Source organism: Camelina sativa, chromosome 9, assembly GCF_000633955.1.
Source record: "Camelina sativa cultivar DH55 chromosome 9, Cs, whole genome shotgun sequence".
Lineage (NCBI taxonomy): Eukaryota > Viridiplantae > Streptophyta > Magnoliopsida > Brassicales > Brassicaceae > Camelina > Camelina sativa.
The window spans coordinates 7814062-7834157 of NC_025693.1; the positions used below are offsets into that span (position 1 = coordinate 7814062).

General features: G+C 36.2%; 4 protein-coding genes and 1 pseudogene across 4 annotated transcripts in view; 3 read left to right on the plus strand and 2 right to left on the minus strand.

Moving 5' to 3' along the window:
- LOC104710691 (probable prolyl 4-hydroxylase 7) overlaps positions 1-9762 on the minus strand; it is a 30844-nt gene extending 21082 nt beyond the window's left edge. The window contains exon 1 of the mRNA XM_019229397.1: positions 9610-9762. Coding sequence (XP_019084942.1) covers positions 9610-9758 — 149 coding nt within the window. The 5' untranslated portion in view covers positions 9759-9762. The remainder of the gene's footprint in view (positions 1-9609) is intronic.
- Positions 7870-9537, minus strand: LOC104710692 (probable prolyl 4-hydroxylase 6). The gene is made up of 7 exons (XM_019229815.1): positions 9530-9537; positions 9436-9493; positions 9202-9309; positions 8940-8997; positions 8636-8811; positions 8494-8554; positions 7870-8366 (listed from the first exon to the last, which is right to left on the minus strand). Exons 1-7 carry the CDS (start codon positions 9535-9537, stop codon positions 8074-8076), a joined length of 762 nt encoding a protein of 253 aa, XP_019085360.1. The 3' UTR covers positions 7870-8073.
- Positions 12075-12674, plus strand: LOC104710693 (60S acidic ribosomal protein P2-3). The gene has a single exon (XM_010427328.2). The coding sequence runs from the start codon at positions 12184-12186 to the stop codon at positions 12526-12528; it is 345 nt and encodes a 114-aa protein (XP_010425630.1). The 5' UTR covers positions 12075-12183; the 3' UTR covers positions 12529-12674.
- Positions 14261-16279, plus strand: LOC104710694 (AAA-ATPase At3g28510). The gene has a single exon (XM_010427329.2). It carries the CDS (start codon positions 14404-14406, stop codon positions 15982-15984), a length of 1581 nt encoding a protein of 526 aa, XP_010425631.1. The 5' UTR covers positions 14261-14403; the 3' UTR covers positions 15985-16279.
- Positions 17485-19301, plus strand: LOC104715102 (annotated as a pseudogene).

Genomic DNA, 20096 nt, shown 5'->3' on the forward strand with positions numbered 1-20096 from the left:
CAGAGTCCCAGTGGTTAGTGAGACCAAGGACCAGAGAGTGACAGCTGAGGGTGTTGGCGAGTCGCAGGGTGTTCCGGGGGATTCCGTGAGTGTGGCAGGAGGGGGCGGTGTTGATGCTCCAGTGGCCGGTGATGCTAGGGTCCCAGGTGTTGGAGTCCCAGCGGGTGGAGTCCCTGGTACTGACTTTGCGGCTCTGCTAGCGCAGTTGGTAGCGCGGTTACCACCAGTGGTACCGGCGCAGGCTCAGGTAGTGCCTCCAGTGGTGGCGGAGGAGCGGCAGCCAGTGGCTGCGGATGTGGGAGTCCATTCTCGTTATCTCAGCATGCTGACAGGTTGTGCATTGATTATCGGGGTTTGAACCGGGTCACTGTGAAGAAAAAGTACCCTCTTCCTAGGATCGATGAGTTGTTGGATCAGTTGAGGGGTGCTACTTGGTTCTCTAAGGTAGATCTGGCGTCGGGTTATCATCAGATACCGATAGATGAGGCAGATGTGAGAAAGACTGCTTTTAGGACTAGGTATGGGCATCCAGAGAAGATTCAGACTATCAGAGATTGGCCTAGACCGCAGAATGCCACAAAGATCAGGAGTTTTCTTGGATTGGCAGGATACTACATGAGGTTTGTGTAGGGTTTTGCGAGCAGAGCACGTCCTATGACTAAGTTGACAGGGAAGGATGTTCCTTTTGTTTGGTCAGAAGAGTGTGAGGAAGGCTTTGCAAGCCTGAAGGAGATGTTGACTACTGCGCCAGTGTTGGCTTTGCCTGAGCGGGGAGAACCCTATGTGGTTTATACAGATGCATCTAGAGTGGGTTTGGGGTGTGTTCTGATGCAGCATGGGAAGGTGATTGCCTACGCTTCGCGGCAGTTGCGGGTGTATGAAGGCAACTATCCTACTCAGGATTTGGAGATGGGTGTTGTAGTTTTTGTCCTGAAGATTTGGAGATCATATCTTTATGGTGCAAAGGTACAGGTGTTTACAGATCATAAGAGCCTGAAAAATATATTCACTCAGCCTGAGTTGAATTTAAGACAGAGGCGGTGGATGGAGCTGGTGGCGGATTATGATTTGGAGATAGCCTATCATCCTGGTAAGGTTAATACGGTTTCAGATGCTCTGAGTCGGAAGAGGATAGCTTCGGCTCAGGAGCAGGAGATGGAGTCTCTGGTAGGGGAGATCAGTGCTTTGAGCTTGTGTGCTGTTTCACAGGAACCATTGGGTTTGGAAGTAGTAGATAGAGCAGATCTTCTGAGTAGGGTACGGTTGGCTCAGGAGAAGGATTTGGGGCTAATGAATGCCTCTAAGGATGTGGATTCAGAGTATCAGGTCTCAGATAATGGTACTATCTTGGTGCACGGTCGGGTTTGTGTGCCCAAGGATGAGGAGTTGAGGCAGGAGATTCTGAGAGAGGCTCATGCGAGCAAGTTATCTATTCATCCAGGAGCGACTAAGATGTACCGTGACCTCAAGAGGTATTATCATTGGGTCGGGTTTAATAAGGATGTGGCTAGTTGGGTTTCGAGGTGTGATGTGTGTTAGCTGGTGAAGGCTGAGCATCAGGTTCCTGGCGGGTTACTGAAGAGTTTACCCATTCCTGAGTAGAAGTGGGATATGATCACCATGGATTTTGTGGTAGGATTGCCAGTGTCACGGACCTTTGATGCTATTTGGGTCATTGTGGACCGGTTGACTAAGTCAGCACATTTCTGGCCATTAAGAAGACTGATGGAACAGCGATCTTGGCTAAGAAGTATGTGAGGGAGATAGTCAGATTGCATGGGGTGCCAGCGAGCATTGTGTCTGACAGAGATTCTAAGTTCACTTCGGTGTTCTCGAAGGCATTTCAGGCAGAGATGGGCACTAAGGTGCATATGAGTACAGCTTATCATCCCCAGACAGATGGACAGTCTGAGAGGACGATCCAGACGCCGGAGGATTTGCTGAGGATGTGTGTGTTGGATTGGGGTGGCCATTGGGCAGATCACCTGAACCTGGTAGAGTTTGCTTACAACAACAGCTATCAAGCGAGTATTAAGATGGCTCCTTATGAGGCTTTGTATGGGAGACCATGTTGTACACCATTATGCTGGACTCAGGTGGGGGAGAGGAGCATGTTTGGTGCTAGTTTTGTTCAGGAGACCTCAGAGAAGATTCGGGTTCTCAAGCTGAACATGAAGGAGGCTTAGGATAGGTAGAGGAGTTATGCTGATAGGAGGAGGAGAGATCTTGAGTTTCTGGTAGGAGACAGAGTGTACCTCAAGATGGCCATGTTGCGGGGTCCGAACAGGTCATTGTCAGAGACTAAGTTGAGTCCGAGGTATATGGGTCCATTCAGAGTGATTGAGCGGGTTGGACCAGTGGCATATAGATTGGAGTTACCTGAGGTGATGCGTGCATTCCATAAGGTTTTCCATGTGTCTATGTTGCGGAAGTGTCTCCGTGAGGGAGAGGAGGTGTTGGCTAAGATTCCTGAGGATCTTCAGCCTAACATGACTTTGGAGGCGAGACCAGTGAGGGTTCTCGAGAGGAGGATCAAGGAACTTCGGAAGAAGAAGATTCCTTTGATGAGAGTCCTGTCGGATTGTGATGGTGTTGAGGAGCAGACTTGGGAGCCTGAGGCAAACATGAAAGCAAGGTTCAAGAAGTGGTATGAGAAGCAAGCCGCAACTTGAGCTTGTCTAGCCTGGTTCCATCTGTAATTCGTGGCTGGAGCGGGAATTGAGTATTCCAGCCCATCTCTCTTGTTACTCGGTCGCTTGGGGTGGTTGGTTGTGCGACTCAGTAACGAGATGAGGTGGTGTTCGGGGTACAAAGTTTCCGTGAGGCGGGGTTTCTGGAGGAAAGTTTCCTGAAACAGAAGTTTCCAAAAGTGGAAAGTATCCAGAAATGGAAAGTACTAAATATGGAAAGTTTTTCGGGAGTTTGAAATTTGTCCATTTTAGCGGTGAAGAGCCTTGAAGGGGCTTGTGTGGCCTTAGTGGCGGACTTTCGAGTCAGTGTGCCCGTGTGTGGCGGTCTTTTTAGACATTGTGTGGCTTTTGTGGCGGGCTGTTTAGCCGTGTCTGGCCTTTGTGGCGGGCTGTTTAGCCATTGCGTGGCCTTTGTGGCGGGCTGTTTAGCTAGAGTGTCTTTGTGACGGTCCTTCGGGACAGATGGTCTTTGTGATGGTCCTTCGGGACAGATGGTTTTTGTGACGGGCTGTTTAGCCAGAGTGTTTTTGTGATGGTCCTCTTTAGGATATTTGTTTGGCCTTGGTGGCGATCCTCTTTAGGACGTTTGTTTGACCTTGGTGGCGGTCCTCTTTAGGACATTTTGTTTGGCCTTGGTGGCGGTCCTCTTTAGGACATCTTGTTTGGCCTTGGTGGCAGCCCTTGTGGCATGGTTATGATCCTTGTGTGGTCATGAGGTATTCCAGTGAGGGGATATGTTGTTGGTAGGACATTGAGATGTTTTACGCGAGCCACGGGAAGGAAACCTGGATAGGGATAGGACTCAGNATAAGAACTCAAGGTCTAGGCCTATGAGTAAAGGAAAGTCCAAAAGTCGAGAGCAAATGACGCCTGGAACGTGAGTCTATCGCCTAGAGGTGACCTTCTGTAGATCGGTCGGAGGAGTGCGGACCATGGAGACGGTTGCACGGGAGTCCTTGGCTGATGGTTGTTCGAGATTCGAGGACGAATCTAGTTTGGTGGGGGAAAATTGTAACACCCGCAAACCTTTTATTGGTATTTTGGTGAGGGTGTCGATCGACACCACAGGAGGTGTCGATCGACACTAGTTGTAGTCGGTTTGGTCGGTTCGATTTTAATCATCCGGTTTGCGTGGTTGGTTTAGGAAATCCCTAAAATCAAGTTGTAAAAAGGGGAAAACGACCTAGGGTCGTGTTTTTGTGTTATTTGGCCGCTGTTAGAGAAAAACAAAATAGAGAGTTGGTTCTTGAGCTTTTGAGAGAGATTGGTGAGATTCCTTGCTGTTCTTGGGAGATCTAAGGCTGGGAAGGTGCTAGAAGCTTGCTAGGAGTGAGGGAATTCGTTCTTATTGGTCAGAATCTTCTTGCAAAGAGGTGAGTGCATGACCATGGCTAATCTAAGCTTTTGATTCCCTTGTTCTTGCTTGTTATTGCTTGTTTGTGTGTTTTTCTTGCTGGGATTGGTTGATACAGGTTCCTACGGATGTATAAGCTTGGTTTTGAGTATTGGACGTTTTGGTGGTGATTTGGGAGCGAGATTCGACTCTCGACTTCGCGCGGATCGCAGTTGCAGAGGGAGTGTCGATCGACACCACTTGGTGTCGGTCGACACCAGCAAGTTGGGCATCGATCGACACTGTGGGGTAGTGTCGGTCGACACCAAGGCTGTCGACACTAGGCTGGTGTCGGTCGACACCTCCCTTCCAGCGAGACGATGTTTGATTTCCTGGTTTGTGTGTTTGTTTGATGCTTGTTTTGGAACTTTGGAATCATTGTTGCTTGTGTGTATAGCCCAGTAGATGGGAGGATTGCCTCACTGAGTGTTTATCAAATACTCATGCATCTCAATATGTGTTTGTGGTGCAGGTAAAGGCAAAGTGTGATCGTGGAAACAAGGCGATGAAGAGAAGGATGTTCTAGTGGTTCGCTTGGTTGTCTGGCTCCTGTTAGGTTGCTAGAGTTGAGTCCTAGAACATTGTTTAGGATTGCTGGTTATTTGATTTATGCTGTTTGGATCGTTAGTTTGTGGTGGGAATTAATACTGGTTATTTTTTTTATTGGTTATTGGTTTATTGGTTATTTATTGGTTTGTTATTCCGCTCTTGATTGTGAATGTGGTTAGGTGGCTATTGGGTATGAGACCACTAGTTGTAGTTTATTTATATATATTATTTATTATTTATTATTAAAAAAAAAGATCGGTCGTTTCAGAATTAAAAATCGAAATTTTATATATGTAAATAAATTTTATCTGATTATATATTAAAAGATATTGAAATGTGTATGTAGAGTCTCACATTGGCTAAATATATTTATACTATTAAAAGAGAAATATTTTTCACTATATAGTCATAAAGTTCTCTATTATTAAATGTAATGTTATTCAAGTTAGAACAAACAACAAACAGAAAAAATGGTAGTTTGGTCAAAATAAAAACTAAAAATCCCGCGGATCCTAAAGTGACCCGTTCGTTTGTAGTCGGGTTAAATAAAAAACACGCGGATCCTATGCTATCCGGTTTGAAAGGATTCGGATCCTACCCAGCGGCCAATGTGAATCATTCAGCTTTTTAAATGTAAAATAATACTAACTACAAGCATATTTAATCTCTAAAATCACTCAAACTATTTAATATATTTAAATGAAACTATCTAATTACAAACAACTAATTTAAAATTCAAATTTATAAAAAGTAAATTTGTTACTATCAAAATCGGGCAATTAAATTTAAACTTATATATGTAAACATATTTAATTTAGTTATATATTTTGAGATATTTACGGAAACAATAAATATATTTAAATTACGATTTTCTTTTCTTTTCCTAAAATCTATATACAAAACTTAAATGAACGAAATCTAAAATAATGACGAATATCTTTTTTTTAATATATTAAAATATTTTATGTTAGGAAGACCCAAACTAATCTATTCACTATATAAGACGTATCAAACTCTTCCATTTCATTCATTCACAAAAATGTTTTCGAGCATCAAAGTTTTGAGTTTTTGAATTTTCTAACTTTTATTTTTCATATTTGTTTTAAGTGTTTCAGATTTGGAACTCTTCATAAACATGTGAAACATAAAAGTCAAGATTGTAACACTTTTAAAATAATGGTGCAGGTGAAAGGATCATTCTTTTTGATTTTGTGTTTTTGTTTTTTATATGTTAGTACATATATACAGTAACTATAATAGTGTATTATTTGTATGCTCCATGATTATATTGTTACACGTTGTCTATTAGGTGAATTGAAAAGAAGGATTTTGAAGCATGTCATACTTGAGAATGGAGTAAATCTATCAAGGAAAAGTGTACAAAGTAATAAACGGAGAAACTATAATCTATTGATTTTTTTTTTTCATTTTGAAGAGTCTGAGAAACTGTAATTAGTTGAGTTGTATACGTTTATATTATGGATCTCTATTTCTATAGTATTTACATGTTCTTAAGCGGAAAAGGTTTAGAACAAATTTCAAGCGTTAATAGATATTTTCTAACAAATTACTTGCAAACCGGAGGATGATTTCGATATTGGTTCATGAAAGTTCTCGGTATACTTTGAAAGCAAGCGATCTTAGAAGGGTGCAAAATTCTAATTTTAAAATTAGAATGATCAAAAACTATTTATCTTTTGTGAACTTTGTTAAAATTAGGGGTTTACATGAAAGAAAACATGAGGGACTAAAATTGAAATTGGAGCCATTTGGAATTATTTTAGTTTTGGATTGACATTTAATTTTTTCTTTACTTTACTTAAAATTTGTAATGAATTTTGAGACATCAAAAATGAAATTTGACTTCTATATTCTGTCTTCTCATTATTATTCATTTTTTTTTTCTGTTTTTATGTTATAAAGTTCTCAACTGTTTCTTAAAAACAATATTAAAATTATTTTAAGATTTTGTCTACAAATAATATTTACAAAAACACAGAATTCTCATAAGAAAAACAATCTACCCTTTTTCTGTGTGCATAATGTTGATGGTGGTTATTGTGTTTGTAAATTAGTTTATTAAGTATCTTTTAATAAACCGATCAAATAATTACATCCACTCTGAAATATTTGTGATCAACAACTCCCAAAACTGAAAATAACCACAAAGCAACCAAAAGAAACTTTGTGATCCTTACTATTTATAATTAAAAGCAACATAAACTCTCACCTATAATAAGATGATATACCTTTAGAACATATTATAAATAATTATTATATCTAACATACTGTTTTATTTTGAGCTAATTTATCTATTTATTTTCTTTGAAAACATTATTTTATTTTTGAATTATATTGACGCTTACAATCTTATATGTAACATGTTTTTAAAAAGGCATTAAAGTGTGTTTTACAATATTAAAATTTTTAAAACAAAAGAAACGTAATGCAATATAGATGAACCAAACATAAAATAATAAGAACAAAAAAGTTAACTAATTTTGTAATACTGTTTTATTATATGATATCGAAATATACTATGAACTATATTTGTGTTTGTTCCAAATGGTATTTTGGGTAATTTTTGTATTTGTTCCATCCCGTTTCCAATCGGGAATAATTTTTTTTTTGTCTAATATCAGAAATGTCATATATCGAGAATCTTTACTATTGAAAATGCATTCTCTATACAACTAGAATTCAGGTACAAGACGAAACATGAATTACATCTACTCCAAAATATTTGTATCAAACATGTTTTAATTATTTTCATATTTTTTTACATACATTTTTATGTCTTTTTTTAAAACAAAAGTTATAATATAAATGCTATATCAAGTCATTATTTTTGGGTACTCGGTAGTTTTTGTACTAATCGGTTCTCAAATTTGTAACCCGCACTGACCTGAAGCCGATAGTACCCGAACTAAACCAAACCCATATATTGAAAAATATCTAATAGGTTATATTTTTCTAAACCCGTTTAACTAAACCTGATCGGGTAATATCCCAACCTGAACGGATTACCCGAATGTCCAACCCTACTAAAAATAGGTTTCGCAAAAATAATACGTATATACATTATATATTGCAAATCTGATTATAAATTTAGTTTTTGAAATTAACCCTGCACGTATGTGCGGGTCCGAACCTAGTAGTACTATCATTTTAAAATTCATGAAGCAATTGTATATTGATGATACATATAATTCAGTGATCATGAATTGCTTGCTGAGATTGATTAAGTTTTGGTCTAATTATGAACCATAGGGAACATAACTGTTAAACTTGTAACATAGGATCAGATGTACTTGTTCTAAATTTTTCCTTCTATCCACGAATGCTTTTTCTAAGCTCGAATAGCGAAGAACCGGTTGGCTACAAAAAATTTAATCCTTCAAAAAATACGATGACCTTTGAGTTACTTGTTGTTGTTCTTAACTAAGCTGAGCAAGCTTTGCAGCTCTTTCTGCAAAATCCAAGTTCTTTTTCTGAACCCACCATGTAACCTGGATTCTTTTCGCATTCCCCTTCCATGGCCCATATTTCACAGCTTTCATTCTCGTCCACACACCCAGATTGCCTCTTACCAAATGACCTAACATGAATCCATCTGGTCGCTGACCACTTCTCTCCTTCAATCACCGGACAACTTCCATGTAAGCTTGTTGGATCCGTGGTTGCATTTAGATGGAGACTGAAGAACAACAATGCGTCCCCTTTCCTCGGTTTCACTACAAAGATACATAGTCACATAATGTAATGTACCATTTGTATATATTTTTGTACCTTTTCATTATATATCGAATTATGCTACATGTTTGTGTGTATGAAAACTATATACACAAAATTGTTTTTTACCTGCATAACCTTGTTTAGCACATTCCGTCCAGCTATCGTCTTTCAGCTGATGTATTTTACCCTATAAAAATGTGTGATTAAATCGTAATATATAATCCCAAATCTTAGGTGAGAATATATGGAACCAGAAGTGATATTTTACCTCCCACATGGGAAAAACTGTTTCTCCACCCTTTGTGACATTGGACAAGTACATCAGTACAGTGGCGAACCGATGCCCGCCGTTCTTTAGAGTTTCCTGGTCGTAATAGAAGTCAAAATGCGGTTCATATTTCTGACCATTCTCATAATGCAATATTTGTAAGGGTTCCCCATTTTCTGATCCACAATACATTAAAAAGAGGTGAGAATAAGAAACAGAATTTGATCGTCAAAAAAAATAAAAAATAATAAGAGACAGAATTAGAGAACTATATATAAACATAGATAGCATCGGGAGTACATACCCTCCGGAAGAAAGGTCCATGCAGCAAGTCTAGCCTCCACTTTAGCTACTATATCATCCTAAATGTTCAAAAACGATAAGTGAATTACACCAGACCAATTATAACTAGAAACTAATCTGTCTAATTGATATAATTAAGCTAGGTGTATAAATACAATGCATATACCGTAACAGAAAATACATCAAGATTTTTTATTTATTTTAGATTTAAACTAGCACACATCGTAAAATTTTTAAAAGATACAAAAATTGAAAGCTCTCACTTGTCTTTTGGAAAGAAACATTCCAGAACTTGTGCGTTCTTCACTTTCAGCACTCGCACCCGTACCATCATCAGTCACCACCCTTGACTTCTCAAGCTTTCCTTTTGCCTAAAACCAATGTTGAAATCCAAAAACAAAGTTTCTGGAGTTTGTTACAAACTCACATAGATCACCGCAAAAATTGATATAATTTTATAAAGACACGAAAACGTAAGAACTTGTTTGATTCTATACCAAGTTAATCAAATGATCACATTCTTCATCTGAAAGAAATCTCTTGTATAAAAAAGCCCTGGAGAAAACCACAAAGATTCACATTCTTTAACACAAAATCATGTTTGACAAAACAAAGATCAAGATTACTAAAAAAAAAAAAAAACCCAAAATTCAGATACGCAAAACACAAACCTAGGAGTCCAAGAGAGTTGAGTGACACGAGTTGGATCAAAACCAAAAGAAGAAGCACTTGTTTTAAGCTTAATCACAGAGGAATATGAAATTTGAAAAGAAATCAAGAGAAGACAAATTGAAAATGAGAGAAAATTTAGATAATCCATTAGACTTTTTTTTTTTTTTTCGTTAGATAGACTTTTGAGATTTAAACAATTTGTTCCTTACTTGTATAATGAAGCACACTGTATTTTTTTTGCCTGTTTTTAATTCACTTTGACTAGTAGTTTTACTTTTGGTAGGTTCTTTAACTCTTTTGGATTTTGTTGATAAATAATAAAGTTTCGTGTTTTCAGATAATATGGTAATACCAACCACTCAACCCATGTTAATTCCGATTAAAAAACAACAGTTACCAAGAATACGCTCCCTACCTCATCATCCTATTTAATTGTTGTAAGAATAACCATGTTCCAAAATCATATCTTAGGGGGTTATAATTGGTTTGGGATGTGAATAGAGTTATGTAGAATCTATTGTTATTAAATCAAGATTTTATTAAAATCTGTTAAAGTTTAGTGTTTTTAGTTTGTGATTTGTAAAAGGTCATTTAAAATCTTAACAAACTTGGATTATTAGATTCAAACTTTTATAAAGTCAAAAAAAGTTTTGTGTTATTCAATTAAAACAAAAGAATCTATGATTGTTAATGAATTTAATTATTATGTTATTGGTTCATAATTTTATACACTTTATTCACAACATAAAATCATAAAAAGTATTGCAAAAATATAGAGATTGTTTGGAGCATGTTACAAGATTTTAGAAAAGTAAACAACAAAACTATAGAATACTCTCTAACAATCTGTAAAAATATTTCACATATTCACTATTGATGATTTTGTTGAAGCCAATAACACGTTATTCAAACAGAAAATAATATATTCAAAGTTTCTGATTTTGAATATCTGAACTTCTAAATATGCACCTGATACTCTTTATAAACTATAAAATTTTATGTTTTAAGAAATTTAGATTAAAACCAGAAATATGCACGCCATACTCTTTATAAATTTTTTTTAGAGTTTATAAAGAGAATTTATCTAAATATGCATGCGATCTCATCTAAACATTTCACATAATCTTTTGATGATTTTTTTTCTGGTTTAATCTAAATTTCTTAAAATATAGATTCTTAATGATTTTTTCCCATTTTTAAAAAAGTTTTGAAATTGAAATAACTAATTAGTTATCAGAATTAATGTATTAAATATATACAAAATATTTTTATACTGACTGTAAAATGTATGTTTTTAATTATACAACACTATAAACAATTCCACATAATTTTTTTTTAGTTTTTAATACTAAAAAGGTTAAAAAAAATATTTTTAACACTTTTGCTGGTCAACTCTAGATTCCAATGAACAATGTATCAAAATAAATTGATCGGGATATTGATTACATGTTATCATATAGTTAGCTACATAGTTTAAAACTTGAAATGTGTTGTCATGTACTATGTTATATTATTGCTTTAACTAATTTCGATAAATATTCAAAAACCTCTAGACTATCCCAAGCTCAGGTAATTATAATCGAGATCTAGACTTACATATCTTGAAATTTCATGTTATCTGGTCCATAACTCATCATAACATAAAAGAAAAAAAGAAAAAACTCATGATAAGGGCATCTATATTGGAGGAACACTTTTGGGTGTTTTTAGTGTAAAAATATTATGAAAATAATGTAAGATCATTAGTTTAGATCTTTTGTTAAAATGATTTAATAATATAATAATCTTAAACATATTACAATTATAAAAATTTAAAAAATAACATATAAATTGCAAACTTAAAAATTTTTTATTAAAATTCAAAATACAATACCAAATTTTTATGAAAAAAAAACATTGTAAATAAAAAACAAAAAAAACTAAACAAACATATTACTTAATTAATTAAAGCACATAAACATTTTATTTAATTAATACATAGTTTAATATCCAAATTTATTCCATATATTCTCAATCAAATCCTACTTTAATTTGTGATGTTCTTGTCGAAGATGTAGATATCGAAGCTTTCGCCGTTTTGTCTCTTTCTCTTCGCAAAACCTAGATGCGATTTGGAAGAGGAAGAGAAATGAAAAATTATCTCAATTGCAAAAAAAAACTCAACTATTCACGTACTGCCACGTGATCATAGAACTAGACTAAAATCTGTTCTAATTGAAGACCCAAAAATCTGTTCTAAGATTACTGTTCATTTTATTTATCATTTTATTGGGCTTAGAACACCCATAATGATCTTAAAAATATGTAAAAAAGAAAATGAGAATTAAAAAAAACGGATTAAGACATTTAAGGCCCACTAAAGACCCATAATTCGAAAGGCCCATTAAAATGTGTGGCTCTTGTTTCGTGTACCGTACGTACGGAACAAAACCCTAAAAATCTCCTCTCATTATGGGGAGAGAGATAACAACAACACAACACTGCCTCCTTTAAATACACACACTATAGGCGGAACCAGTCCCTTTCACAAACCCTAGCAGTCGAATCCAAAATCCCAAAATACAAAACGAACGATGAAGGTGATCGCTGCTTTTCTCCTCGCTAAGCTCGGAGGAAACGAGAACCCAACTTCAAATGATCTGAAGAAGATCTTGGAGTCCGTTGGTGCTGAGATCGATGAATCGAGGATAGATCTGTTGTTTTCTCTGATCAAGGATCATGATGTGACGGAGCTTATCGCTGCTGGGAGGGAGAAGATGGCTGCTTTGTCTTCTGGTGGTCCAGCTGTTGCTATGGTTGGAGGAGGTGATGGTGGAGCTGCTGCTGCGGCTGAGCCAGCTGCTGAGTCTAAGAAGAAGGTTGAAGAGGTCAAAGAGGAGTCTTCTGATGGTGAAGGCATGATGGGTCTCTTTGATTGATTTGGGTTAGGTTTATGAATCTGTTGCTGAGTATCATTTTGATGTTTCTTTGGTTTTGTGATGATGGATATTTGTGTTATGTTAAGACTTGTCTTTCTGATGTTGGTTTAATAATCTTTGGAGCTTATGATTCTATGGTTTTTTTACTTGTGTGATTTGAGAATTGTGATTGATTTAGGATGTGAGATTGGTAATGCAGAGTGAGATTGTTTATATGTGTGCTTTGGTTCTGGTTTGTTAAGCATTTTCACCATGATTAGTGCTTAGAAATGGACAATTTAAGATTAGTGAGTCCAAATGTGCCGAGGTTTTGTGTTGTTAGTGGCTAATACACTATGGAGCAAATGGTTAATGTGTTTAGTCAGTATCACTCTCGTTAATTATGGGTTTGGTTCTGGTTTGTTAAGTAGTTACGTTTCACCATGATTGTGCTCTTAAAGATGGAGAAAGAGTAATAGCTAGGTCCAAATGTGACTAGTGAGTCCAAATGTGAAAAGGGTTTGTTTGGTTAATGGCTAAGAACACATTGGAGCAAATCTTCCTTGTGAGTTTATGTGTATGTTAGAAAGTTTTGAGCTTTTGTTTAGGTACACCAAAGTGGTAAATGGTTTTCATTTGCAACTCAAGATTAGCTTCTTATATATAGTAAAATGAGTTTGGTGGTCAAGTTCTGTGAATAAGTTTGCATTTTGTATTTGATGTAATGTAATCAATCATCAAATATGTTTGTCTAGTCGTAACTTAAGCTAGACTCAAAAACTGTGAAAGCAATTTAGGAGCTGCTCTTCTTTTGTGCCATTACTGCTTGTTTTGAAACTCTCGGGCGATGTGTAGTAAGCTACTCTATATAGAATACTTACAAAAACTTGAGCTTTTGTCGATGATGCTCTAAACTTGCCAGTGGTACCTGCTTATGTATTTGGGCTTTGGACGTTGTTTTTACTGGGCCTTTAGAAGCCCAAGTTTATGATGTGAAACTGTTTCGATTTGGACTTCTCGTTTTGTCATAATACTTTGGCAATGAAATAAAACTGTAAAATAGAGATAGTGGCTACTGGCTAGTACAGAGTCATCAGGTTAGGTGAGCTACGTTAATTTAGATCCAAGATGACAATCGTATATGAATAATTCAATTGACATCATCTAAAACGTATCAAAGAAATAGTTCTATTAACGTCACGTCACCCTAAAGAAGAGAGCATCGCTAAGCATGCTTCTCTAAAGCACACGCACGCACTAACATATCAAGTGACCAACAAGAAGACTATTTCATAATATATACTTTTTTCAAAGAAACGAAGAAACCTTTCGTAATCACTTTAAGCTTAGCTGTTAAGTTGCTTTTTTCATAAACAAACAAGAATATTCAACTTGTAACCTAAGCTTACGACAGTTGACGAGACTTATATAATTCCAAGTTACAAAATAATAATCACTTTGTTAAAGAAAAAAAAAAGATATATGTGGCTCATACTTTACAGAATATTATACACTTGAAATATTTAAGTGGCTCTTCGCATGATTCCAAGAGCAAAAAGCCAATATCTACCAAGTTTCTAAGCACTTCACCTCACCTAATAGAGACAAAACCTAGTGACATTATGTATTGTAATATACCTTAAAAATAAATTAAAACCAACTACGAAACAAAATAGTTGTGAGAATTCCACATCATATTAATATTAAACATAGATGTGATAAAGTTCCTGTAAATTTATCAGAGATTTCGTGGTATCTTCCTCAGAAACTCGATATAAAAAGAGAGTGAGTGGCAACGGAGAAATGAATCCAAAAAGAAACACACACAAATAGTTTTGTGTAATAACACAAACAAGTGATTACGTGAGACACAATCAACACAAGCAACACAAGAAGATGCTTGAGACCGGAGCGATATGGGGATTAACCGGCACGACAGTGACGAGCTTTATGTTCTTCTGGGCGATGTACAAACAATACGTCCCTCACGAATTCCGAGCCTACGTGGAGAAATACTTCAACAAGATGATTGGGTGGATCTCTTACTACGTTCACATCAAATTCACCGAGTACACAGAAGAAGGTCTCAAGAGAAGTCAAGCCTACGATTCCATACGCAACTACTTGGCCTCGAAATCTACGACTCTTGCTAAGAGACTAAAGGCCAACGAGTCGAAAAATAGCAAATCGTTGGTGTTTAGTATGGACGATCATGAAGAAATTGAAGATGAGTTTGAAGGTGTGAAGGTGAAGTGGCATTCAAATGTGAAAGTGACTCAGCCTCAGCATAGTTATGGTCGAAGCATCTCAGACGAGAGAAGGTACTTTACGCTTACTTTCCATAGACGACACCGAGGTATGATCATTGAGACTTATCTTGATCATGTTTTGAGAGAAGGGAAAGCTATTGGGTTGAATAAGAGAGAGAGGAAGCTCTACACTAATAACTCGAGTCAAGAATGGTATCCATGGAGATCAGGAAAGTGGAGTAACGTTCCTTTTCATCACCCTGCTACGTTTGAAACTTTGGCTATGGATCCTGTAAAGAAAGAAGGGATTAAGAAGGATTTGATAAAGTTTAGCAAAGGAGAAGATTACTATCGGAAGGTTGGGAAGCCATGGAAGCGGGGTTATCTCTTGTTCGGCCCGCCCGGGACAGGGAAATCGACTATGATAGCTGCAATAGCAAATTTCTTGGACTATGATGTGTATGATCTTGAGCTGACGACCGTGAAGGATAACTCGGACTTGAAGAAGTTGTTGTTGGATACAAAAGGTAAGTCTATCATTGTGATTGAAGATATTGATTGCTCTCTTGATCTTACGGGGCAGAGAAAGAAGAAGAAAGATGATGATGAAGATGAGGATGGAGAGGAGAAGAAGAAGGAAGATGACAAGAAGCCAAAGGTGGAAGAGAAGCAAAGCAAAGTTACTTTGTCAGGGTTATTGAACTCCATTGATGGGTTATGGTCAGCTTGTAGTGGTGAGAAGATCATAGTGTTCACAACTAATTTTGTGGATAAGCTCGATCCAGCATTGATACGTAGAGGAAGAATGGACAACCACATTGAGATGTCTTATTGCAAGTTTGAAGCATTTAAGGTTTTGGCTAAGAACTACTTGGATATTGAAACACATGAATTGTATGAAGAAATCGAGAGAAAGCTCGAAGAAACCGATATGTCCCCAGCGGATGTTGCTGAGACTTTGATGCCGAAGTCTGATGAAGAAGATGCAGATATTTGCATCAAACGTTTGGTCAAGACTTTGGAGGAAGAGAAGGAAAAAGCAAGGAAGTTGGCTGAGGAAGAAGAGAAGAAGAAAACTGAGAAGGAAGCGAAAAAGAAGAAGAAAGCAGAGGAAGCGGAGGAGAAGAAGAGAGTAGAGGAAGAAGAGAAGAAGGAGAAGACAGAGGAAGAAGTGAAGAAGGGCAAGGAGCAAAACGGCGACGTTGCTAAGCAAAATGGTTGCAACTAAAATTATATGAACAAAAGAAGTGACGCCTGATGAATTCTTGTTTATTGTGTAAGGTTGTACTTTGGCATGGTGTTTCTAAATAAATTTTAATTGCAAAATACCATATTAATTTTTGCTAAAAGATGCTTATTATCTTGTTTATTGTATTAAACTTATTAAACTTTGGAGTCGATGCATGGTAGTAGTTATCTTTGTGGCATTGGGAAATGCTCGTCATTGCTAGGTTCTAAACTTTGGGATTTTTGAATCCATCTTTTCTTTGTACTTTGGTTTATTTTGAACGAAAGGAAATCAAGTATTTGCACCCAAAAAAAAAAAACAGATACAGTATACAGTATTGTTAAGTTGTTTATTTTAAATGAAAACCTGGGAAATTAGCCAATTTAAACATAGTATACTGTTTTTTTTTTTGTTATAGTTCTTTACTGTCAAAAGTAAAATATCCAGAAAATGTTTTTTTTTCAAAAGAAATAAAATATTACAAAAGCCCAACCCAATTTTAGAGTTTTAATTGGCAAAAACCCAGTTAAGAAAGGCGAGGCCTCTTAAACACACAAACAAATAACTTAGGTTGAACCGTAGAGTAGGTCAAGTAGGCAATAGAATAGTAAACGTCACATTTAAGACGATAAGAACGAGCACGAGGCCAAAATGCCACAAAACGAAGAAAAAAAAAATCTGGCATGCCAATTTTTAGTCTGCATGCCATTGAGGTATGTGATATATCGATTTTACCCTTAATTGAAGGGAAAAGATATAATTGCTTTAAAAAAAAAACCCGAGAAAATTAAAAAAGTTTAACGCATTCCTCTTTCTTTCTTCGTCCCCTCTATTCAACGCATTCCCGATCTCCTCCTCATGTTTTGCTTGAAATAGCTTGAGCGCTCTATCTTGTCAGCTGTCGACTCTTGCACTGCCTTCTTCTTTGAGTTGGTATGTTCTCCTTCCCCTATCATCCACCATTTGAGAAACTATGTGAGTTGAATAAAAATAAAATTAGGGATTTGATATAATAAATCGTTTTCATATGAAGGCTCATTGGTAATTATTAGAATGTAGTTGGTTAATCGTATTGAATCTCAAGTAAATTTGAGTGGAGAATCGTATTAGAATTTGTTCTTACTCAAACTGATACCTATTTGTCAAATAACTCTCATCTTTTGGTTCGTGGATCTACAAGTAATCTTTTTAAATCTCTAAATTTTTACTGCTTAATGTTACAATTTTGTAGCCGATTAGGATGTGTCTTTTGTCTATTCTCTTTGTTGTCCTGTTTAGCCGATTAGGATGTGTCTTTTGTCTATTCTCTTTGTTGTCCTGTTTAGTCGATTAGGATGTCTCAGTGTATTAGTTTTTATTTCTCTGGTCAGCCGGTTTTTGATGTCTCAATGTGTTGATGTACAACTAAAACGTAATTCTGATGATGTGGGATGAGAATATGGAGTGTTAAATGATCCAAAAACTTAATTAAAGGTGAAATGCAAGTTGTGTGGAAAATAAATGTCTGGTGGAGTTTATAGGATGAATGAACATATTGCTCATCAAAAGGGAAATGTTTCTGCTTGCCCATTGTCAACAAAGGAGGATCAAGCTAAATGTAAGAATGCACTTATAGAAGCAAAAAACAAGAAAACGAAGAAGAGAGAACGTGAGAAAGAGCTTAGATATGAGGTGCATATAAATAAACCACATATGGATAGTGAACTACAAGAAGAATTTGAATCTCAAACGGCTTCTCACTTCCAAGGTCCCATTGATAAGTTTGCGAGTTGTATCAACCCCGAAGCTTCCTTAGCTGCACAAACACGACAACAGAATATCCATGATGCAGACACATGTTGTTCGTCAATATTGTGCTAGGTGGGTGTATGAGTCAAGTATCCCCTTTAGTGCTATTGATAATGAAAGATTCAGATTATTTTGTGAAGCATTAGGACAATTTGGACCTGGTTGGGTTCCCCCTACTCAATATCAGCGCGAACCATTGTTAAATGAAGAGCAAGAGAGGACAAAGAAAAAATTGAAGAGTTTAGAAGTAGAATGGGAAAATCAAGGCTATTTTGTGATGACAAATGCATGGACTAACATGAAGTAGAGAAGCATAATGAATTTGTGTGTCAATTCAAGATGAGGTACATGTTTTCTTTCTTCAAAGGACACTTCTAAAGATTCTCACATAGGTGAATTTATCTTCAACTACATCGACACGTGCATTGAAGATATTGGGGGTGGAAAGGTAGTTCAAGTAGTGACTGATAATGCTACAAATAACGTAGCGGCTGCAAGGATACAAATAAGAGACCAAGTATATTTTGGTCAGGTTGCGCTGCTCACACCATCGATCTGATGCTTGAGGGAGTTTCCAAGTTGTCTTGGTTTGCAAAAGTGATCAGTCAAGCTAAATCTCTCACTGTCTTTATTTATGCGCATCATAAGACATTATCCATGATGAGAACACATACAAAGAGAGGGATATTGTGAGACCAGAAGCAACAAGATTCGCCACATGCTTCTTAACACTACAAAGTTTATAAGAGAAAAAATCGCAGTTGATGTCCATGTTCGGCAGTGATGAGTGGCATGAGTGCAAGCATTCTAAGTGTGTAAAAGGAAAACAATCATCTGATACAGTTTTGAGCTATGCATTTTGGAGTAGTGTTACAGTGGTTTTAAATGTGTTTTGTCCCATGGTGAAGGTTTTATGACTTGCAGATGGGGAAAACAACCTTCTATGGGATTTATTTATGGAGAGATGTTAGAAGCTAAAAAGTTGATCAAAGAAGCTTCTAATCATCTTGAAAAGAATTACCAGCCTATTTTTCAGATTATGTATGAGAAAATGAAAGGTAGATTGGATTTTCCTTTGCATCTTGCTGCTTACTTCTTAAATCCATTATACTTCTACAGAGATTCTGATATTCAGTATGATTTGGAGATCAACTTAGGATTTATTGCTTGTGTTGAAACTTTTTATCATGGTGACTTTGAAAAGCAAAATATAGTCGTCAATGATGAGATTAATCTCTATAAAAGCAAAATTGGCTCTTTTGGAAAAGATTTAGCAGTAAGAGGATATCAACAAAATGATGAAAAATTTGACCAGGTTTGTCTTCTCACTTGAATTTAAATTTATTATTGTCTAGTCATTTATATGTTTTTTATGAGATATCTTAAAACAGTTAAATTTAGGGAATTAGTGGGCAAATTATGGATGTGTACCTACGTTACAAAAGCTAGCAACTAGAGTGCTTGCTTTGACTTCTAGCTCTTCTGGTTGTGAAAGAAATTGGAGTAGCTTTGAAGCGGTTAGTTTTTAATCTATGTTCAGCTTTTTAATGATTGAGTTAGTGATTCATTCAATATTTTATGTGTGTGTTTAGGTATAACTATTTATGTTACAATCCTTGTTCTAATACTTCTTATTAATGTGTAGATCCACACTACAAAAATGAACAGATTAATGGTCAGTCGTCTAAACAGCCTAGTTTATGTCCAGTTTAATGCAAGACTTTTTAACAAGCACAAAAAAATCAAGGAGAAAGTGGTGGATGTGATCGTAGATGATGGTAATGAAGAAGTTGTGGAAGATTGGATTGTGGAGCAACATCAAAAAGACCAAAGTACGAGTGTTGGTATTGTGTATAATACCCAATATTCAAAGGTAAGAGAGCTTTATGATGATGGTTTTGAATCTGAAGAAGAAGATGAAGTAATGGTTGACATGGATTTTGAACCAAATGTATTCCATGAAACTCAGGAGTTTCATGACACACCAATGGGTTACTAAAGTTTGTCTTTTTGTGTTAATTAACGTGACACACCAATAGTTCTTGTCATCTTGCTGTTATTTTATTATTTTTGTTTGTCTGTTGCAGATAATCAAGAAGTCTTAACTAACCAAGAAGTCTAACACATGTTATAACAAAGGTAGAAGTCTAACACACCAATAGTAATTGTTATATATTTTGTTCTATTTTCAGGTGTCGATGAAGAAGAACATCCTAATACATGTACATTTTTATTATTGAGGGTCATATTCAGTAGACCATGAGTGGATTTCCAAAAACTCTTTGTGTGCTATATTGTTGAAGACATCATCTGTGAAGAAGATA

What these genes read in the sequence shown, in the direction of transcription:
- LOC104710692 (XM_019229815.1), bottom strand. An exon ending in GTGATCATTTGATTAACTTG is followed by an intron (nt 9,310 to 9,435) that starts GTATAGAATCAA and finishes CATTGGTTTTAG; the next exon opens with GCAAAAGGAAAGCTTGAGAA. An exon ending in ATGGACCTTTCTTCCGGAGG is followed by an intron (nt 8,812 to 8,939) that starts GTATGTACTCCC and finishes ATTGTGGATCAG; the next exon opens with AAAATGGGGAACCCTTACAA.
- LOC104710693 (XM_010427328.2), top strand. Translation starts at nt 12,184, where the DNA reads ATGAAGGTGATCGCTGCTTTTCTCCTCGCTAAGCTCGGAGGAAACGAG.
- LOC104710694 (XM_010427329.2), top strand. Translation starts at nt 14,404, where the DNA reads ATGCTTGAGACCGGAGCGATATGGGGATTAACCGGCACGACAGTGACG.